This window comes from Vipera ursinii (genome assembly GCF_947247035.1).
Source record: "Vipera ursinii genome assembly, chromosome: 1".
NCBI lineage: Eukaryota > Metazoa > Chordata > Lepidosauria > Squamata > Viperidae > Vipera > Vipera ursinii.
In genome coordinates, this window is record NC_139512.1 from 127,385,114 (window position 1) to 127,408,488 (window position 23,375).

Sequence of the window (23,375 nt, forward strand, 5' to 3'; positions counted from 1 at the left end):
AGAGAGAGAGAGAGAGAGAGAGAGAGAGAGAGAGAGAGAGAGAGAGAGAAGAGAGATTGAGAGAGAGAGATTGGTGATCTCTCTCTCTCTCTCTCTCTCTCTCTATATATATATATATATATATATATATATATATATATATATACAGTATATATATATATATATATATATATATATATATATATATATATATATATATATATATATATATAGAGAGAGAGAGAGAGAGAGAGAGAGAGAGAGAGAGAGAGATTGGTGATCTATATATATATAGATTGGTGATCTATATATATAGATTGGTGATCTATATATATAGATTGGTGATCTATATAGATTGATCGAAGGGACGCGGTGGCTCAGTGGGTTAAGACGCTGAGCTTGTCGATCAGAAGGTCGGCAGTTTGGCGGGTCGAATCCCGAGTGCCGCGTAGCAGAGTGAGCGCCTGCTACTCGTCCCAGCTTCTGCCAACCTAGCAGTTCGAAAGCATGTAAAAATGCAAGTAGAAAAATAGGGACCACTACGGTGGGAAGGTAACAGCGTTCCGTGCGCCTTTGGCGTCCAGTCATGCTGGCCACATGACCACGGAGACGTCCTCGGACAAGCGCTGGCTCTTCGGCTTTGAAACGGAGATGAGCACCGGCCCCTAGAGTCGGAAACGACTAGCACGCATGTGCGGGGGAACCTTTACCTTTTACCTTTTTATAGATTGGTGCTTATCTGCTACTTAGTAGTAAAGTCAAAAGAAAATGTCTAATCTTCACTTCCTGTATATCTGGGATGAAGCTAGAACTTCACCTGTGCAGAATAAGAACTGGATGATACCAGACTTGTCCTCAGCTAAACAGATGTAATGCATCTAGTAAAACCTAGTTTCTCTCTCATTGCTGACTTGGTTTTGTTGATCCCAGGGGTCTTTCCCTTTAGCAAGTGTTAAGCTTCCCAGCTTCTGCATTAAGTAAGCTACAGATGTGTTTTATTGCTCTTAATAGTCTTTCTTCCTCTCAGTATGACCCTTGAATCTTCTTTCTTCCTGCAAAAGAAATGTTATGATTATTTGGCATTAGAAATGGGTCTTGATCTTGGCTTTCAAATTTCTCTCTCTCTCTCTCTCTCTCTCTCTCTCTCTTCTCTCTCCCTCTCCCTCTCTCCCCTCCTCCTCCTCCTCCCTTTGTAAATAAGTTCAGTGTAAAATGGACATAGAGGCAAGCAAGTTTGAAAATTCACAAATGGGCAAAAGTGAGGATAATTGGTTCTGGCAAGCTAAATGGTTTTCCACTGCCAGGCACACTAAAAAAAACTCATTCTTCCCCCCCCCCCATACACACAGAGAGAGTGTATTAGATCCCTGCTTTAATTTTCTTATGCTGCTTCTCATTAACTAGGCTTTGTCTGTCTTTTTCTTTTGTAAAAGGCAGGATGTTAATTTCGACAACATTACTGCATCCAGCAGCCTCCCCTCCTTTGCTCCATTCCCTTCCTCCCCCTCTTTCTCTCTTTCTCCTTCTCCCTTGTGAACTCTGTGTTCATACAGCAGGATTATTTTGGGGGGGGCGGTAGAAATGAGAGATTGTTTATAAATTTGCGGAAATAGAGGAATGTAGAGGGCCCCAGTCTGGTGACTTTTGTCCAGAGCAAGCACACGTCAGAGTTACAACTACACAGTTTTGGCAGGGAACAGGGAGATTCTAACAACTTCGTGGATATTTTGCGGTCTGGAAACATTTTACCCTTCTTCTCTCCTCTGCCCCCGTCCTGTTCCCTGTGCAGTAGCTCATGAGCATCTGAAAGAGAGGAGTCTCTTTGGCCTTCCCCATCCTCCGCCAGGAGCCAGCCCTGCAGACTATTATCACCAGATGACATTCATGGCCAGCCACCCGAATCCTTATGGGGACCTCCTCATGCAAAGTGGAGCAGCAGCCGGGGCCACGCATCTTCATGATTACCTCAGCCCTGTAGATGGTGAGTAAAAGAGCCTTCTCTGGCTAGATCCATGTCCAAGAATGTTCTTGCTGGAATGACCACTTCTAGAGTGGGTGAATGACACTGTACCATAAAAACATCCCTGTGTGCACGCACCTAGGTGTCTTAAGAAAGACAAGATTGTTGAAAGCACTGGGTTACTTGACATCCTCTTACTTCCTGCATGTGGCTGAAGGCCCTGTTTTGTAACATGGCAGAAATAATAGGACCAACCTCTGCCCCGCTTGCTTTTGCAAACTCTCTTCTTAAAGAATGTACAGCTTGTCTTGCTAAATCTCCAGTTCTGCTGGATAACAAAGACCCTCATTAAACTTGGCAGACACTGGGAAGCTAAGATGTGGAAATTGAAAGGGTCTGCCATGCTAAATGAGAGTGGGCACGATCGCTTTACAGTACAAAAACAAATGCTGGACCACCTCTTCAGAAACTAGGAGGGACAGAGGGAAAAAGTTCTCTTCTAGAGTTTTGCTTGCTGGTTAAACTTCACAACTCAAACAGCTCCAGCCTTTTAGACCAGTTAAGAAAGGGAGGAATTAGTTTTGCGGAATTTGTACAAGTTTTTTGAGGAGGATCCCCTCAAATTGTTGAGAGGCTACAGACAAGTCAGCTTAGCTGAAGCACTTTTAACAGTTTTCAGTAGAAAAAATGCTAAGAACTCTTCCATTAAATAAATGTGGCTAATATGTGCTTAATGTGCCTGGATCGTATGCCCCTTTCACAAATATATTTAAGGTGGGAACAACTGGAAATAAGGCAACAGTTGAGTGAGTTCTAACTGATGGGAAAAACCACTGTGAAACACATGTGTCTGACGTCGTATGTGTTACTATAACCAAGTTGGAAGTTTAAGGTATCTTTTGAGTATAGTTTTGCAGGTTAAAACATGTGAGGGTTTTATAACCCAAAGCAGAATCTAGTAGCATATTAGAGATCAATTATTTTATTGTGATATGAGCTTTGATAAGTAACTGAATTTTAGCCATGTAGGTTATGGGAAAGTTGATGAGTATATATGCTCATATACCTCTTGCTTATAGGGTTTAATGAAATAAAATAGCACACAAATTTATTTTCTGTGGTTCAGATTCCCTCATTTGTTCTCTTATCAAATTGGCCTCTCTCAGAGAGAGTATGTCTCCTTACCTTCAGCTCATGGCTTCTCTGCTGATGTGAAGGCCACAGTAAACTACTCAACCTTTAATGTGCCATGGAAGAATTCACAGCAGGCCTCTGTGGAGTAAAACTTCAGTTCCGCCCTGTTGCATTTATGTTAATTTCACGCAGGAGGATAAAACCTTAGCAACCTCCAAAGAAATGAGGTCAGCTTTTAAATCTGAGGAGGTTCATCTGTAACTTTAAAAGGCTGCTAGTACGGAAGGCTGATTTCTTTTCCCTCAGGCTGCCCTCTCCAAACAGTTCTTTGTGGCTCTGCTTTTCAATCCTTGGGATGATTCCCCCCTCCCCACATACACAAGAAAGTTGTCCACAAATGAATAACAATGGCCACCACTGTAGTATTTCCACTTTCTGTATGTCACACTTTCTGAAGATAGGCAATACTGGCAAAATCCAGTTGCATATGATTTACTGACATGAATTCAAGATCCTTGTGTTTCACTGCCTTTTAGTCATCACAAAAGAAGGAGGTATCAGAGTTAAATGAATAGCAATTTTAAAAATAAGTTAATACATGTTGCTGGTCATGGATGTAGCATCACAATAGCGTTTGTATTGTTGAAATTTAATTTTGCTGCACTCAACAGAAAGTACAATGCAAGGTATCTCTCAAAGTTCTTTCCTCTGATCTTTTGGCTAAAACTTTGCTGAGTTTTGGATTCCTCAAAAATCCCATTTACTTACGCTGGCTTAAGGAGCCTTAATGGTTTTTAAAGGTTGTCAGACAGCTTTTGTGTTGCTCAAGAAGGGTCTTGGAATACTTTGAACTGCAAAACTAATGGACTTTAAGAAATTTGTTTCTTAGGACATCACCTGTGCCAGAACATTGCATTTGCAGTGGGGTAAACAAGTAGTGTGACACTTTGTTGTTAGCTGCGAAGTCGTGTCTGACCCATCGCGACCCTATGGACAACGTTCCTCCAGGCCTTCCTGTCCTCTACCATCTTCTGCAGTCCATTTAAGCTCAGGCCTACTGCTTCAGTGACTCCATCCAGCCACCTCATTCTCTATCATCCCTTTCTTCCATTGCCCTCAATCTTTCCCAGCATTAGGCTATTCTCCAGTGAGTCATTCCTTCTCATTAGGTGGCCAAAGTATTTGAGTTTTAGCTTCAGGATCTGGCCTTCTAAAGAGCAGTCAGGGTTGATCTCCTCTAGGACTCACCTGTTTGATCGCCTTGCAGTCCAAGGGACTCACAGGAGTCTTCTCCAGCACCATAGTTCAAAGGCCTCAATTCTTTGGCGCTCAGCCTTTTTTATGGTCCAACTTTCACTACCATACATTGCAACTGGGAAGACCATAGCCTTGACTATACACACTTTTGTTGACAGGGTGATGTCTCTGCTTTTTAGTGTGCTGTCTACATTTGTCATGGCTTTCCTCCCGAGGAGCAAGCGTCTTTTAATTTCTTGGCTACAGTCCCCATCTGCAGTGATCTTGGAGCCCAGGAAAATAAAATCTGTCACTACCTCCATTTCTTCCCCATCTATTTGCCAGGAATTGAGGGCCGGATGCCATGATCTTGGTTTTCTTAATGTTAAGTTTCAACCCAACTTTTGCACTCGCCTTCTTCACTCGCAACAAGAGGGCTCTTTAGTTCTTCTTCACTTTCTGCCATTAGAGTGGTATCATCTGCATATCTTAGGTTGTTGATATTTCTTCCGGCAATCTTGATTCCAGGTATTGATTCATCTAGCCCTGCCTTTCTCATGATGTGCTCTGCATATAGGTTAAATAGGCAGAGCGACAGTATACAGCCTTGCCGGACTCTTTCCCAATTTTGAACCAATCAGTGGTTCCATGTCCAGTTCTCACTGTTGCTTCTTGGCCCACATATAGGTTTCTCAAGAGACAAATAAGATGGTTTGGTACACCCATCTCTTTAAGAACTTGCCACAGTTTGTTATGATCCACACAATCAAAGGCTTTAGCATAGTCAATGAAGCAGAAGTAGATGTTTTTCTGGAACTCTCTAGCTTTCTCCATGATCCACCGTATGTTGGCAATTTGATCTCTAGTTCCTCTGCCTCTTCGAAATCCTGCCTGTACTTCTGGTAATTCTCGATCCACATACTGCTGGAGTCTAGCTTGTAGGATTTTAAGCATAACTTTACTAGCATGAGATATGAGTGCAATGGTGCGATAGTTTGAACATTCTTTGGCACTGCCTTTCTTTGGAATTGGAATGTAAACTGATCTTTTCCAATCCTGTGGCCACTGTTGAGATTTCCAAATTTGCTGGCAAATTGAGTGTAGCACTTTTACTGCATCGTCTTTTAAGATTTTGAATAGCTCAGCTGGAATACTGTCGCCTCCACTAGCTTTGTTGTTGCTCACCTTTTCTAAGGCCCATTTTACTTCACATTCTAGGATGTCTGGCTCGAGGTCAGTGACCACCTCATTGTGATTATCAGGGATGTTAAGCTCATTCTTGTATAGTTCTTCTGTGTAATTTTGCCACCTCTTCTTAATCTCTTCTGCCTCTGTTAGATCCCTGCCGTTTTGGTCCTTTATCATGCCCATTTTTGCATGAAACGTTCCCTTCATCTCTCCAATTTTCTTGAAAAGATCTCTGGTCCTCCCTATTCTATTGTTTTCTTCTATTTCTTTGCACTGTTCATTTAAGAAGGCATTCTTATCTCTTCTAGCTATTCTCTGGGATTCTACATTCAATTGGGTGTATCTTTCTTTTTCTCCCTTGCCTTTTGCTTCCCTCCTTTCTTCAGCTATTTGCAAAGCTTCCTCAGACAGCCATTTTGCTTTCTTGCATTTCTTTTTTTGGGGGATGGTTTTGGTTGCTACCTGTTGTACAATGTTGCGAACCTCTGTCCATAGTTGTTCATGCACTCTGTCTATCAGATCTAATTCCTTAAATCTATTTGTCACCTCTACTGTATATTCAACAGGGATATGATTTAATTCATACCTGAGTGGCCTAGTGCTTTTCCCTACTTTCTTCAGTTTAAGCCTTAACTTTGCAATGAGAAGCTCCTGGTCTGAGCCACAGTCAGCTCCTGGTCTTGTTTTTACTGACTGTATAGAGCTTCTCCATCTTTGGCTGCAGAGCACATAGTCAATCTGATTTCTGTGTTGATTGTCTGGTGATGTCCATGTGTAGAGCCGTCTCTTGGGTTGTTGGAAAAGAGTGTTTGCTATGACCATCATATTCTCTTGACAAAATTCTATCAGCCTGTGCCCTGCTTCATTTTGTACTCCAAGGCCAAACCTGCCTGTTATTCTGGTTATCTTTTGGCTTCCTACTTTAGCATTCCAATCCCCCATGATGATAAGGACATCATTTTTGGTGTTAGTTCTATAAGGTGCTGTAGGGCTTCATAGAACTGGTCAATTTCATCCTCTTCAGCACCGGTGGTTGGGGCATAGACTTGGACTACTGTGATATTGAATGGTTTGCCTTAGATTCGAAGTTAGATCATTCTGTCATTTTGAGGATTGTATCCCAGTATTGCTTTTCCTACTCTTTTATTGACTATGAAGGCTACTCCATTTCTTCTGAGGGATTCTTGCCCGCTGTAGTATACCTGATGGTTATCTGAATTAAATTCACCCATTCCTGTCCATTTTAGTTCACTGATTCCTAAGATGTCGATGTTCAGTCTTGTCATCTCTTGTTTGACCACGTCCAGCTTTCCTTGATTCATGGATCTTACATTCCAGGTTCCTATGGAGAAAAAATCTTTACAGCATCGGAGTTTCCTTTCACCACCAGACACATCCTCAGCTGAGCGTCCTTTCGACTTAGGCCCAGTCACTTCATTCTTACGGGCGCTACCAGTACTAGCCCTCTGCTCTTCCCCAGTAGCATATTGGATGCCTTCCGACCTGAGGGGCTCATCTTCCAGCGTCATATCGTTTTGCCTTTTGGTACTGTCCATAGGGTTTTCATGGCAAAGATACTGGAGTGGGTTGCCATTTCCTTCTCCAGTGGATCACGTTTTGTCAGAACTCTCTGCTATGACCTTTCCGTCTTGGGTGGCCCTGCACGGCATAGCTCATAGCTTCATTGAATTATGCAAGCCCCTTCACCACGACAAGGCAGTAATCCATGAAGGGGAGTGTGACACTACAGAACAGAAAAAAAATCAAAAGAAAATTACACATGGCAGCCACATGCTGTTTAGCAATAAAGGAGTTGCCTGATACAGAACTGTGATGATTTATTTATTTCCCATGCTTCAGCTTAAGTTAATATTGCTTCTGATTTGGTGTCCTATGAATAGGATTTTACTTCATTTTCAAAAGCAGGAGCACAGAAGGGATATCCAACCATTTAGGAGTGAGTCCTGTTTCCTTTCCGATCAAGCACCAAAGAAGGTGAAGTGAAGCCCTGTAGGATAGCCTTTCACTTGCCCTTTCTGAACTTTCAGCTCTTTTCCAAAAGATTCAGAGTATTAAGAAAAGGCATAACTTTGGAGGTAGAAAAGTGTGTATGCATATAAACAGGGCAGGAAATATCAGTCAGTATGAAACAAATATAAACCTAAATAAAAAGTAGTTGTAATTGCTTAAAGCTGCTTGATAATGCCATCAACTAAACAGATTGCTTTAAAGAACAGAAATAAGTTATGTTTAAATCTGATGTTTCATATTGATGCATGATTGTCCTTCCACTTATAAGAGTCTCCACTAAACTCTGGGATAAGCTGTACTCCAACTCACAGTGAACCTGAAGCTGGCTTGAAGTGGAAGGGGTGATTTTTGGGATGGATGGATGGGACATTTGTTCCCTGATGGGAATACAGGGAAAATGTCATGATTGCTTTATTTCATTTTCATTTATTATATTTGTATACCGCCCTTCTCCCGAAGGACTCAGGGCGGTGAACAGGGCACATAAAAAATACAGAATACAAAAATTAAAAAAAGAATTAAATAAGAGCCCGAGCTAAAAACAGTAGAATAATATTAAAAATCCCCAATAAAAACCCCAGCACATCCCCCATCAGGCCAGGCCGGCTTGCTCAAATAGGTAGGTCTTCAGACCGCGTCGGAAGGAGCGAAGGTCAGGTGCCATCCGGAGCTCAACCGGCAGCTGATTCCATAAAGCCGGGGCACCCACAGAGAAGGACCTCCCCCTGGGGGCCACCAGCCGACATTCTCTGACTGGTGGCACCCTGAGGAGGCCCTCTCTGTGGGAACGCACAGGGCGGAGGGAAGTTGACGCCGGCAGCAGGTGATCTCCACTAAACTCTGACAAATTATATACACTGACAAATACATCTTGATTACCAGGATCTATTCTTATGTAGCTATGTGGAGGAAGAACCACAGTCTTTCTTGTGAACAACCAACTGATTTTTTTCCATTCTAATGTATGTTACCTCCATATTAGTCAGTTAATTGGTTTTTACAGGTTTCCATTTCTTTCATCTCCAAACCGTTCCTTTCATGTTTTGCTTCCCCACAATAATTTGCTAGCTATAAGAGCTGTTCTAATCAAACCTCCCTCCCTCATTTATTTCTCCTACCAGTTCTTCATTACTTTCAGTAATATTTTGGTTGTTAATTGTTTTGATTTTTTGTAAATAATTGTAAATATTATATTGTAGTGTGAACATCCTTCCATGCTCCTCATACCCCTGAGTCCATTTTGATATAACTGGTAGGAGTGTGTGTTAGTATATTAGATAGAATCATCAAAGAGATTGAGCCTAGGTGGAAGAAAGGCAAAGCATTATTGGGGATGTTGTAAAACAACAAACAGAGGAGGGCAACGGGTAATGAGAAAAACCTATTCAGCAATGATCACTGGATCTGTCTTGCAGGAGTAAAATCAACTTTGGGGTGGTTATAGTACTTTAAACATGCATACCACAATGTGTCCATTTTTCATTGGTTTAATGTATGCCCTTGCCTTATATATGATTAAAAAAATATTTTATATATATACAAAAGTACTCTCATTCCTGTATGATCTTTTAAAATGCTGGCAGGTCACTTTCCTGTCCAAGAACGTCCTGACATGTGTACTCATTCATTACCTTGTTTCCTTGTACTTAATCTGTCCATTTTAGAGATAATGAAGGATTGTTTGTCTCCAAACTCTCCCCTGTCTACTTCCTTAGAAGTGAAACTAAAATATCAGAATGGTTTGATAAGATATGATGATAGTCACGGCCATACTTACAGCAGATGTTGGCTTCACAGAATCTTTCACTGAGGCATCAGTGATAAAACCAAGATAATTGTTCAGTAAAAGAAATAAAACACAAAGACAAATTACTGCAACTAATGCAACAATCATTCCTGGAATAAATGTTTCTTTCCCTTGCTCTTGGGTCATGGATACAAGAGATCATTTATATTTATTTCAATGATTTATATGACTGCCCATGTCAAAATAACGACTCTGGGTAGCTAACAATGCATAAAAACATAATATAATGTAAAATAAAAAATAAGCTTAAAACCTAATAAAATAACAAAGTAAAAAAGACTAAAAACCTAATAAACTCACATGGACAATACAATGGTAGTCTTTTTACACTAACTAAAAAGAAAGTAGCTAACCCTACATGTAAGGCTCAACAGATATCCTGGCCTTATTCCTAAGACCTCTCCAGTTTCCTTGGGCAATATTTCTACCACTACCAGGATATAGATCATGGCTTTACAAAAGATCTAACAGGCCTCCCATTCTTTGCATTAATGGTCCTTATCTCTCATCAGTTTTTTGGGCTAGAGAAGGTCCTCTTTATAACTAATGGGTGTAGAAAGCTTTTGGAGCAGTCGGTTGTGTGGCTCAAGGGCAGCAATGTAACAGTGACAAGATCTACCAGAAGGAAGAGCCTTATATCTTCAAATCCCAAATAGTTTCTACTAAGGCCACAACTCCCTTTAGGGTAGGCACAATTTGGTGCACATGGGTTATCCTATGAGGTATAATATCCATTCAGAGGGAAAGACTAATGGATACAAGGTCCAGGAAAAACAAAAATGACCATCCATGTTCTCAGATAATTGGAGGAGGAGGAGGATATTTTTGACTTCTGGCATCCACATACTGTGTTTCCCTGAAAATAAGACCCAACTGGAAAATTAGCCCTAGCATGATTTTTCACAATGCTCGTAATATAAGCCCTACTCCAAAAATAAGCCCCAATTAAGATTGTCAGCCAGATGGACATATTTAGTACCGTATTTCCCTGAAAATAATATCTAACCAGAAAATAAACCTAATGCATCTTTTGGAGCAAAAATTAATATAAGATCTAGACTTATTTTCAGGGAAACATGGTAGATTTTTTTCCATGATGATCCATCCCTAACTTGGGTCTTTTAGTGGTTCACACATCATCAGTATAACTGAGTCTATCAACCTTGCTGTTGGTCATCCTCTTCCCTTTCACTTTTACTGGCTATAGAGCCTTCCTGAAAGAGCTAGGTCTTCAAATATGTCTGAAGTTGGATAATGTGAGCCTGCTCATTTATGGCTCAAGTAGACAACTGGGTTGATTTGTTTGATGGTCCACTGGCTTGTTTTCTTACTTGTCCACGATATTCTAAGGAGTTATCTCTGACACCAATGCTTAAAAGCATCAATACTCTTCTTATCCTGCTTGTTTGAAGTCTAATGTTTGCTTCCATAGAATGTCAGAAGGAGGGAGACTTCATAGAAGAGCCAAACACTTTGATCCATCACATAAATCTTAGTCCAATTGCCATTAGACCATTCCTACTGCCATTGTGTCCATTTGTGAATGCTGGTACCTGTGCCTTTATTAGTGAGACAGTATTTCCCTCTTCTATTAAGCATTATTAGATAAGTAGAATGACTACATGCAGATGTGCAAATAGTATTGTAATGATTAAGGAACTAGAGCCACAACCCTAGACTAAAATAAAAGTATTTAAGGAATGTGACCTTGGGAGTCCTCCATAGTTGTTAACACACATATGATGATATATTCTTGTGCTGATCTATGAGCATAATAAATATTTGATTTAATTTGATTTATTTATATGCCCAACTATTTTTGGTTTGTTTTGCAAATGGAGTATTTTTTTCCAGAAAGCAATATCAAGATGTTGTCTTTATGCTGATATCCAATCATACCCCCACACTATTAGCAAGATCATCATGTATACAACATGGTGATCCATGTTTTTACAGATTAATCGCTATTATGGCACATCATAAAAACACTATAAGGAAAGGTAAGGTTTGTAGCTCTTTGCCAAAGTCTAAGCAGGGAGCAAGGCACACAAGTGAAAATTACTATTCTCAGTCAATTTATGCAAAATAGCTGGAAAACTCACCCATAGTTGAAAGCCTCTCATCCATTATCAGCTGGGGGTGGGGGTGGGCAGAATGGTATTTGTTAACTTGCAGGGTGTCTGATAAATTGAGGAATCTAGGTCAATAACCTTTACCACTGAGGCCATAGTTAAAGGAACTTGAAAGGGTCCTTTCCACCAAGCAGAGGGATGTTTTCCACTGGTAAAACATCATGAACACTTACTGTTGCCTGGTTGAACAATACTGGACTAAGGTTGGATTCAGGACCAGTGGACAGGATAGTGGTGCTTGCAGACTTCAAGACTCTACAAAAAAAGGTAAAGGTTCCTCCGCACATGCGTGCTAGTCATTTCCAACTCTAGGGGCCGGTGCTCATCTCCATTTCAAAGCCGAAGAGCCAGCGCTTGTCCAAGGACGCCTCCGTGGTCATGTGGCCAGCATGACTGGACACCAAAGGCGCACGGAACGCTGTTACCTTCCCACCGTAGTGGTCCCTATTTTCCTATTTGCATTTTTTACGTGCTGTCAAACTGCTAGGTTGGCAGAAGCTGGGATGAGTAACAGGCACTCACTCTGTTATGCGGCACTCGGGATTCGACCCGCCAAGCTGCAGATCATTTGATCGACAAGCTCAGTGTCCTAACCCACTGAGCCACCGCGTCCCTACCCAACTGCAAACAGTAAGAGAGAAATTCATCATAAGTCAAAGGTAACTGGTTGATTCTTGGCAATGGAATATAGGTTCACAGAGGGTGGCCCATAAGAATATCCTGCAGACTCAATCCATTGTGTGTGTGTGTGTGTGTGTGTGTGTGTGTGTGTGTGTGTGTGTAGTGGGGGGTGATGCTTTTCCCTTGCTAGATAATGACAGCATGGACCTCTGGTTTTTTTTTTAATAATATCCCAGAATGAGAATAAAGGGGACAAACTAAGGATTTAGCCACAAAGCAGGTAATGTGGTCTTTGATTAGTTATTTAGCACTGAAAAATGTCTATATCCCTGCCACGTCTGTACGCTTTTTAGTATATGTAAACAGACATTGCTTGACGTCAAATTGTAACAAAATCTAACAATTCAAAGAGCAGAGCTGATAATACCTGTCCTACATCCATATTTTCCCTATTCATATTCCGACCCCCTTCTTCATTCTCTGTCCACGCATGATGTACCATAGAAGCAGCATTTCTACAGGTTAATGCAATCTTAATCTTGATCCAATGGGGAAATAAAGTGGGGGAGCCAGGGCAGGATAGTGGGCAAGCCCCAACACTACTCGTGCTCCTCTCAGCACTCCTGGTTGTGCCATAGAAGTTCCAGTAGTATGGCGGAGGAGGTAGGGGCAGTTTCAGATTTGTTTATGTATTTTTGATTTTGAGAGGGACTTATGTGAATAAACACAGCTGGGGACAACTGGGAGGTAAACTTTCAATTTCATTAGTCCATCTGACTTTGGGAAATTACAGAGATTATATATATATATATATATATATATATATATATATATATATATATATATATATATATATATATATTTCATAATTAGGATGTTAAAGTATATTTGAAACTGAAATCAGTGAATGCAAACTGAAGATTGGCATACAAGTGTGTGATTGCCTTGGATTACTAGGTAGCAGAGATGTTAAATCGTGGAAGTCTAATAAAAAAACCCTCCCTGTGTGTTTAATTTACATTTTGGCAATTATACAAGGATGATATAGATTGATTTATTTGTCACCTTTATTTTGTATAACTCAAGGTGCTGTGCATAATGGCCCTTCCTCCTGTATTCCCCACAATGACAATCTTGCAAGGTAGGCTGGTCTGAAAGAGAGGGACTGGCCCAAAGTAACCCATCCAGCTTCTATGTCTAAAAGAGGACTAGTATTTGCAGTCTCCCAGTTTCTCCCAGCAAATTTAGACAAATGATAAATATTTGTAATGTAACCCTGTTTTTATATATGCATTACAAATGTGATCGACAAAGTCTGTATTTGAATAAATATTTTAGCTTCTTATATTTTTCTTTGTGCAGCCTTTCAGTGAGGGAAAACAAACTTTTGATTTGCTTGCATCTTTCTTAGAAACTTGTACTAGGAGGGGGGGGGAATGAAATTTGCCAGTAGAATTGTCTGAGATCAACCCTTTGACTTTAACATATATGTGAATGCATCATGTAGCTGATTCTAGTGGAAACTTAAGCCCACAATGTTCAATTCTGGATATAAAAACCAACTACACCAAAGAAATTTCACTACATCTTGCAATATCTGGAGGATCTAGACTAGAGCAGACAGTAATGAAATGCAGATGCCTTAATTTGTGATTTAAAAAAACAAACAAAAAAACCTCCAAGTTATCTTACAGAAACTGACAGCTTCCAGCAGAGTTTTATACCCTGAAAAAAAAAGATTAGGGGTCTCTAAATGGTTGCACCAATAAAACCTGGGCTGCTCTTGGACATCAAGATTTCTACAGTGGTCAAATTAATGGGAACCAGTGCCAGAGCTGACATGGCAAGCATAAATCATGGGAAGGAGCAGCGAGGACTGAGTACAAGGCTTTTCTTTCTATTTAGTAATTTATCAAGGGAAGTGGCACATTAATAAACAGATCTCCCTTGAGGGGTGGGAGTAACAGAGATAAATATGATTGTGAAAGCCAGCTTGCTCACTCCTTTTGGTAAAGTAGGAGAATGGACACACACAAAAAGTCCTGCGTGGATGTATCAATTTGGGCAAATGAGAGAGTATGTTTGCTTCTTCTCTTGGCAAAATTCTGTCTTGTAGGAATAATCAAAGTAAGGACCTTTAGTATAACATACTGCATCATTCCTCATTAGCTGGACTACTATTGCTCAAGAAGACACATTCACACAGAGGTTTTGAAAGGAGGTTAGGTATATGTTAGATGCTGTCCAACCTTGGCAGTATGTCCTCAGGGAGTTGCGTGTCTTGCTGAGTCCCGAGGGCTCTACCACAGAGGGAAGCAGCTGCCGGATTAAGTGTGCAGTATTGACAGCCAGTTATGCTGCCCGTATGAACACATCTGCAACATCAGCATGGGAATTTGCAGGCCAATGGGTGGGTCTGTTTCATCAAGAAGGCTTATTGAAGGTCTCAATTAAGTTCTCAGGTGCTCAGTAGTATTAGTGTTCCTCGTGAAACCTTTGTCCATGAGTAAAGGTAAAGGTTCCCCCGCACATGTGTGCTAGTTGTTTCTGACTCTAGGGGCCGGTGCTCATCTCCATTTCAAAGCCAAAGAGCCAGCGCTTGTCTGAGGACGTCTCCGTGGTCATGTGGCCGGCATGACTAGACGCCAGAGGCGCACGGAACACTGTTACCTTCCCACCTATTTTTCTACTTGCATTTTTATGTGCTTTCAAACTGCTAGGTTGGCAGAAGCTGGGACGAGTAACAGGCTCTCACTCTGTTACGTGGCACTCAGGATTCGACCTGCCAAACTGCTGACCTTCTGATCAACAAGCTCAGCATCCTAACCCACTGAGCCACCGCGTCCCTGACATGTCCATGAGTATCATTGTATAAATGTCCTTAGATCCCCCAGTGCAAAACAATAAACCACAAGGTATTTCTGATAGCAAGATTGTTGAATGTGTTCTCTTTTCATTTATTTTATTTTTATACCATACACGCTATTATAATAATACATGTGACTGTAAGGTAGGTAAGAGGGCACAATGGCTCAGCAGTTAAAGATGCTGAGTTTGTCAGCTGCAAAGCTGACAGTCCAGGTTTGAAACCCAAGTGCCACGCAACAGAGTGAGCTCCTGTAACTTGCCCCAGCTCCCGCAGTTCGAAAGCATGCAGATGCGAGGAGATAAATAGGCAGCACTTCAGTGGGAAGGTAACAGTACATCATGGGCCTCAGGGTATAGTCATGCTGGTCACATGACCATGGAAATGTCTTTGGACACTGGTGGCTCTCTTGGCAAAAGGAGATGAGTCGGACGTGACTGGGAAACCTTTACATTTTATTTATTTATTTATTTATTTATTTATTTATTTATTTATTTATTATTTATTTATTAAATTTGTATACCGCCCTTCTCCCGAAGGACTCAGGGCAGTGAACAGGGCAATACATATCAAAAACAAGATACAAAAATTAAAAACAATTAAACAAAATGCCCACGAATAAGTTAAAACACATTAAAAGTAGGTTAAAACACATTAATAAAACCCAACCCCATCCCATCAGGCCAGGCCAGCTTGTTCGAAAAGGTAGGTTTTGAGATCGCGCCGGAAGGAGCGGAGGTCAGGCGCCATCCGGAGCTCGACCGGAAGATGGTTCCATAAATCCGGCGCGCCCACATTTACCTTTATGGTAGGCAAACATTTAAAAATATAAAAAGTAGAAAGCTACATTGTATTCAACATTCAGTAGTGTAAGCTCTGTTAAAGAAATTAAAAGCAATTTTAAAGATAGAGCTTGAGTATAAAATTAAGTCTGATAGTACAATAGTGAGTTGAAAAAAAACTCCAGAGCTACATGGGAAGTGGATAAGAGTTCAATTAGTCAATAAAACTGATGTTTTGGAGGCCTAGGCCAAGGGTGGGGAACCTTGGCTCTTTATGACTTATGGACTTCAACTCCCAGAATTCCTGAGCCATCCATGCTGGCTCAGGAATTCTGGGAGTTGAAGTCCACAAGACATAAAAAAGCCAAGGTTCCCCACCCCTGGCCTAGGGAATCCTCCAGCTCATGTCTAAAAAGACTAGAATAAATTGTATTAAATAAATACAATTTCTTAAATGCTGAAACAGTAAAATTTAGGGGTCATTGTATATATGATGCTAGCTGAAGAGTGTATGTGAAAAGTAGCAGCTGTTAACAACTGCTTGGCAAAGTTTCACTGAGTTGTCTTTGGGGATAAACTCATGTTGTTTCCTGCAGAGGTGCTTAGTGCTATCTCCTGCCTGTCAATTCAGCTCCTTCAAATGGTTTACCTGACTGATAATTGCTTTTACTGAATGAAGCCTTTAGATTAGCTGGTCTTGACTGAATCGTATGTAAGCCTACCAGCCATCAGAAAAGTCTGGATTGGTTGGGATTTTGAACTCCCCAAGTATATGCTGAGTTTGTTGGGGCCAATAACTAAAAATATGCAAAGTAATTTGCTCTGTTTTTTGGATCTTGAGATTTGGTAATCTTAGTCTGATGAGGCTGATGGCAAATTATGGGAAGTTAAACTATAATAATAATTCATTGTTGAGATATCTATAAAATCTGTTGCATTATCATGTCTAATGAACCTTTGCTAATGAATCATGCTTTGCCTATTATGAAATCAAGCTTAGTAGATTCTGTGAGCATGTTCATAAATAACATGTTCATAATTACTAAAAATAATTGATACGTAGGGAAGGGTCTTGTGGGGACAAATCCTCTAGTAACTGTTCGCTAAGCATTCCTCTCTGTCTTATTATATTAAACCAGTGCTTCTAGCAGTGGTACAGACCTAAGTAAAGTGGAGATTACTTGATTGAATGGTTGAGAATTGCTAAATTAATGGTAAACATGCTCAAACCAGGGCTGGCCTCTATGAGGTTGCTTGGTCAACTAATTTCTAACCTCTCTCTATTCAAAACCTTTGATTTGTTTGTAGAAATGATGAAAGTCATTGACTGACAAATAAGGAGGCCCTTATTTACTCTTTAAAACCACTATCGTCTTCCTCCTCAAGCCATAAATGAACCAACCTAATGTTTTGGCCTCTCCCAACTAAATTAATTTTCCCAGTTCAAAGAGGATCCTATTCCAAGCCTCATATTTGGAGCCCAACTTCTCATCCTCAAAAAAACCAGACAAATATACAGACCAATTCAGCTAAACTCAATGTTTTTAAAGAAGGAAAGCAAACAACCCAACTATTAATTAAATACCAAACTCTTATGAAGTCAACTGAGAGGGAAGATCTAAAATGAAGGGCTTACACTACTTACATCCATTTACTTTGCTTATTCTCCAAATAGGAGAATTTCTTGAAGAATGTTTAATAGCTCCATTGAGAATTGTACTTGCTCATACAGTACCCATCTGAAAGCAATGAATCTTGCCTGCTAGACAAATAGACCATGGCTGCTTTTGAACTCTTGAGTTCCTCCCTCATAAGTAGGCATTAGGTCCATTTTCCTTTTGTGCCTTCACTGGGAATTCCCCTAAGGCAGTGGGCCCCAAGCTTCCTAGCTTGACGGCCCGGAGCGGGGAAGGGGATGGCAAGCATACACAGCTCCGTTCGCACACATAAATAGAGCTTTAAGCATGAGCGTGCATGCGCACCACTCAAGTGGCGCCTACATGCTCACCCGCCATTTGTGCAGCTCAGTTCCAAATGGGCTGTGGCCCACTAGTGGGCCATGGCCTGGGGGGGGGTTGGGGACCCCCACACTATAGTACCCAGCCTTGACTTTGGAAATACTGTATTAACTTTCTTGTGCAACAAACAGAATACTCTCCTTCCTATGTGCATTGATGTCAGGCACACGAAATTTGGACAGAGAACGATCGTTACTGTATGATGTCTAACCAAAGTACTTGCTAAAAGAGGAGTGGATGTACATTTATACATAAATACATGCATGTAAATGAGCCACACTACTTGTTATATTTCCAACCATTTTTAGAAAATAAATTATCCATTTTAGCAATCAGTACTGGGTTAATATATCAGCAGTAAATCATCTCACACTGAATTTTCTAAATAAAATATTCTGTGTGGATTGAATAATTCCCATTACAACATATCAATCTTTTTATCTACACTTTGCCTCCCTTTACAGGATCTTTAGCTTATAGATGCTAATGTCTGAGTCATATTTCAGCAACAGTTCATTGGATGAATACGTTCTGTAAATTAGTTTGGGATATGCAAGTCAGGTTAGTGGAAGGCTTTTTTGCTTTTGTATTGACAAACCAAGCAAAATTGTTCAGGACATCTGCTACGTACTTATCTGACTTTTCTACCTTTTAGTTCTGTGTAAAATATTTATATCAACTGCTTTGATTTTGTTGCTTGCTAGTATTACTTTTAATTTTGAGCAGCTCCCAAGTTCAGCTAATACATAAGAGGAGAATGGCAGCACAGGTTTGCCCAGAGCAAAGGAACTTTCAGTGTAACTATATTGATACTACTCTACATATCTTTTTATTTGATTGTGGCCATTTATTATGGTAAATCTTCATTTTTCACTGGGGGGGGATGAGAAGATGTTTGTATCACATGCAACTTTAGTGTGCCTTTTTTCTTAATTTATGCAAGACAATTTACATGCCACCCTAACTCTTTGGGGTGTTTAAAAGCAAATTAACAGGTTCATTGCATACAACAAATCAGTCAACAATAAATCTAATAATGTTAAATAAAACCAAAGAGAGCAGAGATAAATCCAATTAGATCACAGAGTCAAGAGGCCTGGGTTTTTTTTCTCTTTAAGTTTGTGCTGACATCAAAATTGTATCAAAGGAAATACCATCTAAACCTCTCTGGGAAATGCATTTCAGGACCTATGAAGATCATACTGTAAACATTATTAATCTCATATTAATCTCATATTAGAGAGGATTATATTCTCTATAAGAGAGTACAGGACAGTTGCAGGGGGGTTGTCCAAAAAATCAAGAGGGCAACTGTGATGAAAGCCCTACTCCTTTGGACATGTATTGCACCTGCATCACCAGTGAAAGGGGAGGCACAATCGTATGGTTGTAGTCACAGTCTTAGGTTTTTTGAAACTTCACTGTTTGACCATACCCTATATAATAGGATGGCATGAATATAGATCACTGGGACCTAATAGTTCTGAAGGAGCTGACAGATGTTATTTCAGAACCATTGTATCATAATTTTTTTAAAATCCTGGAACACCAAGGAACTACCTAAAGACTGGAAAAGAGCTGATGTGGTTCCCATCTTCAAGAAACAGACCGGGGAAACTACAAACCAATCAGCCTAACATCAATATCTTGGAAGATACTGGGGAAAAATAATCAAACAGATCTGTGTAAATTTAGAAACAAATAAAGTTCTAACTAGTAGCCAGCATAGGTTTATTAAAAACAGATCATATCAAACCAATCTTATTTCATTCTTTGATAAAATGACTAAATTAGACCAGCAAAATGCTGTGGACATAGTATTCTTAGATTTCACTAAGGCATTCAACAAAATAGACCACAACCTACTTCTTGGTAAGCTATAAAAATGTGGGATAGACAGCATCACCACCAGATGGATTTGTAACTGGCTGACAAACTATACTGAATGAATTGTCCTTAATGGTACTACATCTATATGGAGGGAAGTAAGTAGTGGGGTACTACAAGGTTCCATCTTAGACTCAGTACTCTTCAATATCTTCATAAATTACTTAGATGAGGGAATAGAAGGGGAACTCATCAAGTTTACAGATGATACTAAACTGGCAGGAATAGCCAACACCCCAGAAGACAAGCTCAGGATCCAAAAAGATCTTGACAGACTTAAACAACAGGCCCTATCCAGCAACATGAAATTTAATGGAGAAAAGCAGGAAATGCAGGAAAAAATCAAAGGTGCAAGTACAGATTAGGTAAAACCTGGCTCATAAACAGTAACTGTGAGAGGGACCTTGACGTTCTAGTGGACGATCAGTTAAATATGAGCCAGCAATGTGTGGCACCAGCCAAAAAGCTAATACCATGCACACCACTCAAGTGGTGCCTACAAGCTCGCCCGCCATTTGCGCAGCTCAGTTCCAAATGGGCTGTATAAAGAGAGGTATCGAATCAAAATCACATGAAGTATTAGTGCTGCTTTATAAATTCTTAGGAAAACCACACCTGGAATACTGCATCCAGTTTTGGTCACCACATTACAAAAAAGATGTTGAGACTTTGGAAAAAGTGCAAAGAAGAGCAACTAAGATGATCAAGGGCCTGGAGACAAAAACATATAAAGAATGGTTGCAGGAATTGGGAGTGGCCAGTCTAGAGAAAAGAAGGACTAGGGGGGCGCATGATAGCAATATTCCAGTATTTATGATGCTGCCACAAGGAGGAGGGGGTCAATTTATTTTCCAAAGCACCAGAAAGCAAGACAAGAAACAATGGGTGAAAACTAACCAAGGAGAGAAGCAACCTGGAATTAAGGAGAAACTTCCTAACAGTAAGGACAATTAATCAGTGGAAAAGCTTGCCTTCAGAAGTTGTAGGTGCTTCATCACTGGAGGTTTTTAAGAAGAGACTGGACAGTCACTTGTATGAAATGGTATAGGGTCTCCTACTTGAGCAGGGGGTTGGAATAGAAGATCTCCAAGGTCCCTTCCAGATCTGTTCTGATTGATTGCAGACCACCCTACTTGGAAATGTTCCCATTTCATAGCATGGAGAGCATTGATAGTAGCATTCTATTCTTCTCTTTCGGTCATTCAAGATCACTATTGTACATAACAACTGAGGTTATCATCCTGAATGCCCAAAGGCACTTATGCTTGCTGACCATATATAAACATCACTCAAACTGTAAATTTCAAATTACTTTGTGTTGTGTTGAAGTATTTGTTTTTAAAAAGGTTTAAAACCAACTTCTTTTACTCTGGAACCATGCTATCTCTCCTTATTTTCATTTCACACAGTGTCAAGATTCTCCAGCCCAAGAGTAACCCCCAGACTCAGCAGGAAGCGAGCGCTTTCTATATCCCCCTTGTCTGATGCCAGCATTGATCTCCAGACCATGATCCGGACTTCACCCAATTCCCTGGTTGCTTATATCAATAATTCCAGAAGTAGTTCTGCCGCTAGTGGCTCTTATGGCCATCTATCAGCAGGGGCAATAAGGTAAGGGAAGATGAAATACCTCAGGCAATGAAATTCTCTACTTTTCAGTTTCCAGCACAATCCTTATCTACAGCAGACATGGGACTCTCGTGGAGAGCTGAACCAGTAGGTGCATAGGCATGTACAGTAGTGGCCAAAATTGTGAGAACCTTTTGGGAAAAGTGTACAGTAGAAACGCCACCTTTGGTTAAGTTTCCACCCATTTTTCTTCTAATTTCTTTATAGCTGTAGCCTTGTTCACTTAATAATACTATTTTACATCGCTTTCTGGGCTACCAGTCAACTCTTTGCACTATTACTTTAATTTTATTACATTTTACAAGCTCACTAAATGAAAGAACACACACACACACAAAACCCCAACCAACTTGATAGCGATCACATAACACACTGACAAATGTCCTCCTCTCAGCTTCAATACATGACATCAGTAACTGAATCCTACTGTGATCTGATTGGCTCATTGCCAAAACAAGATGACACCTGATTGGCTCTCTAAACGCTCATGCTCATTGGCTACAATCAGAGGAAGGAAAGCTACCTGATATCAACCTAAGCAAGTTGTGCTTCCTTTTTCTGGTTATATGGATATACCTTTTCATAGAATACAGTACAAATAATTGAACAAACTTTGTTGCATTACATTCTTGATTAAATAATCTTTCCAGTGATATATAATTTTATGGTGCTACTCCAAAAAAAGTGGTGTTATTAGCCATCAAACCTCAAAAATACACTTTTCCCAAAATGTTTCCACAATTTTGGCCACTACTGTATTGGGGGAGGGGAATAAGAATTGCTTTCAAATAAAAGCAATGCAATTGTATTGTATGCATGACCTAGGAGGGACCAGTCTACCAGGCCTTTGATGTCCTTAAGAGAGTTCAGTCTACTGCAGAGGTCCCCAACTTTTGTGGCACCAGGTACTGGTTTTGTGGAGAGATATTTTTCCGCAGACCGGAGGATGTGTGGTTTTGTGTGGTGCCTGCATCCTGCGGATGAGGCTTTGCTTGTTTGTGCAGACCAGTTGCTGGCATTCCACAGCCCGGGGGTTGGGAACCCCTGGTCTACTGCACCACTAGCAGCCCAAGTTGGGACCTAGCTACCTGCCTTCCAAAGTGCAAGAGGGGCTGGCCTGCCAGGCTTGCAAAAGCACTTAATTTCCCCCTCAGTGGTACTTCTAGCAGAAAAGCCCTATTTAATTTTGGATCAGGACAACCAAGGGACCAGGCATGGCCAAGGAGCTATGAAATGCCCATGTCTTCTCTACAATTAAAGCAACAGGCCCAGAATAAACATTTTCATTCTCTCACATTGAGTGGACCATATTTGTCTGGTTATTAAAACCAACATTTTAAAAATGGAACTTGTGCAGATGTCATGTTTGCACACTGATTCCAAAGGCTTTTACTAGTAAACGGCAACAGCCCACAAGATTTTGGGCACAAGGGACTGATTCTATGGAGGGAGGTTTTTCCACGGACTGGAGGGGGTGTAGTTTTACATGCTGCCTTCATCCCACGGATGGGGCTTCACTTGTTTGCGTGGCCCAATTTCTGGTGTGCCACGGCCCAGTGCTGGTCCACAGACTGGAGGTTGGAGACCCCTGCTATACAGAGATGAAGCTATTACCTGATTTCAGAAACATAGAGAGGTATGGTTTTTTTCCATTAATTTTTTTTTAATTTTTAATCCCATTTATATCCCGCCCTTCTCCGAAGACTCAGGGCAGCTTACAATCTAAGAAGCACAAATCAATGTGCTTAGCAATAGCCTTCATTCTATGTATATGCCTGCTTATTAGGGCTTTTGCCCCCCCCCAAGCGGCATTATTACAAAGTCAGCTTATTGCCCCCAACAATCTGGGTCCTCATTTTACCTACCTCGGAAGGATGGAAGGCTGAGTCAACCTTGAGTCTGGTGGGACTCGAACCTGCACTAATTGCAGGCAGCTGGTGTTACTTAAGGAGGCATTAGCCCACTGCTCCACCAAGGCTCAATTGAAATTGAGTACGTCTCAAGTGGATTATTTTATATTCTTCAGAAACTGCATCTCTGACAATTATAAACAAATATTTAAAGTTTGTATCTGTTTACCCAATTTATCAACAACTGAGCAATGT

At 40.6% G+C, this 23,375-nt stretch overlaps 1 protein-coding gene across 1 annotated transcript in view; it reads left to right on the top strand.

The window, feature by feature from the left end:
* Window positions 1-23,375, top strand: part of GLI2 (GLI family zinc finger 2) — a gene marked incomplete at its 3' end in the record, with an annotated part of 289,571 nt that overhangs the window by 234,630 nt on the left and 31,566 nt on the right. Inside the window, exons 5-6 of the mRNA XM_083349844.1 lie at window positions 1,769-1,960; window positions 21,051-21,252. Coding sequence (XP_083205970.1) covers window positions 1,769-1,960; window positions 21,051-21,252 — 394 coding nt within the window. The remainder of the gene's footprint in view (window positions 1-1,768; window positions 1,961-21,050; window positions 21,253-23,375) is intronic.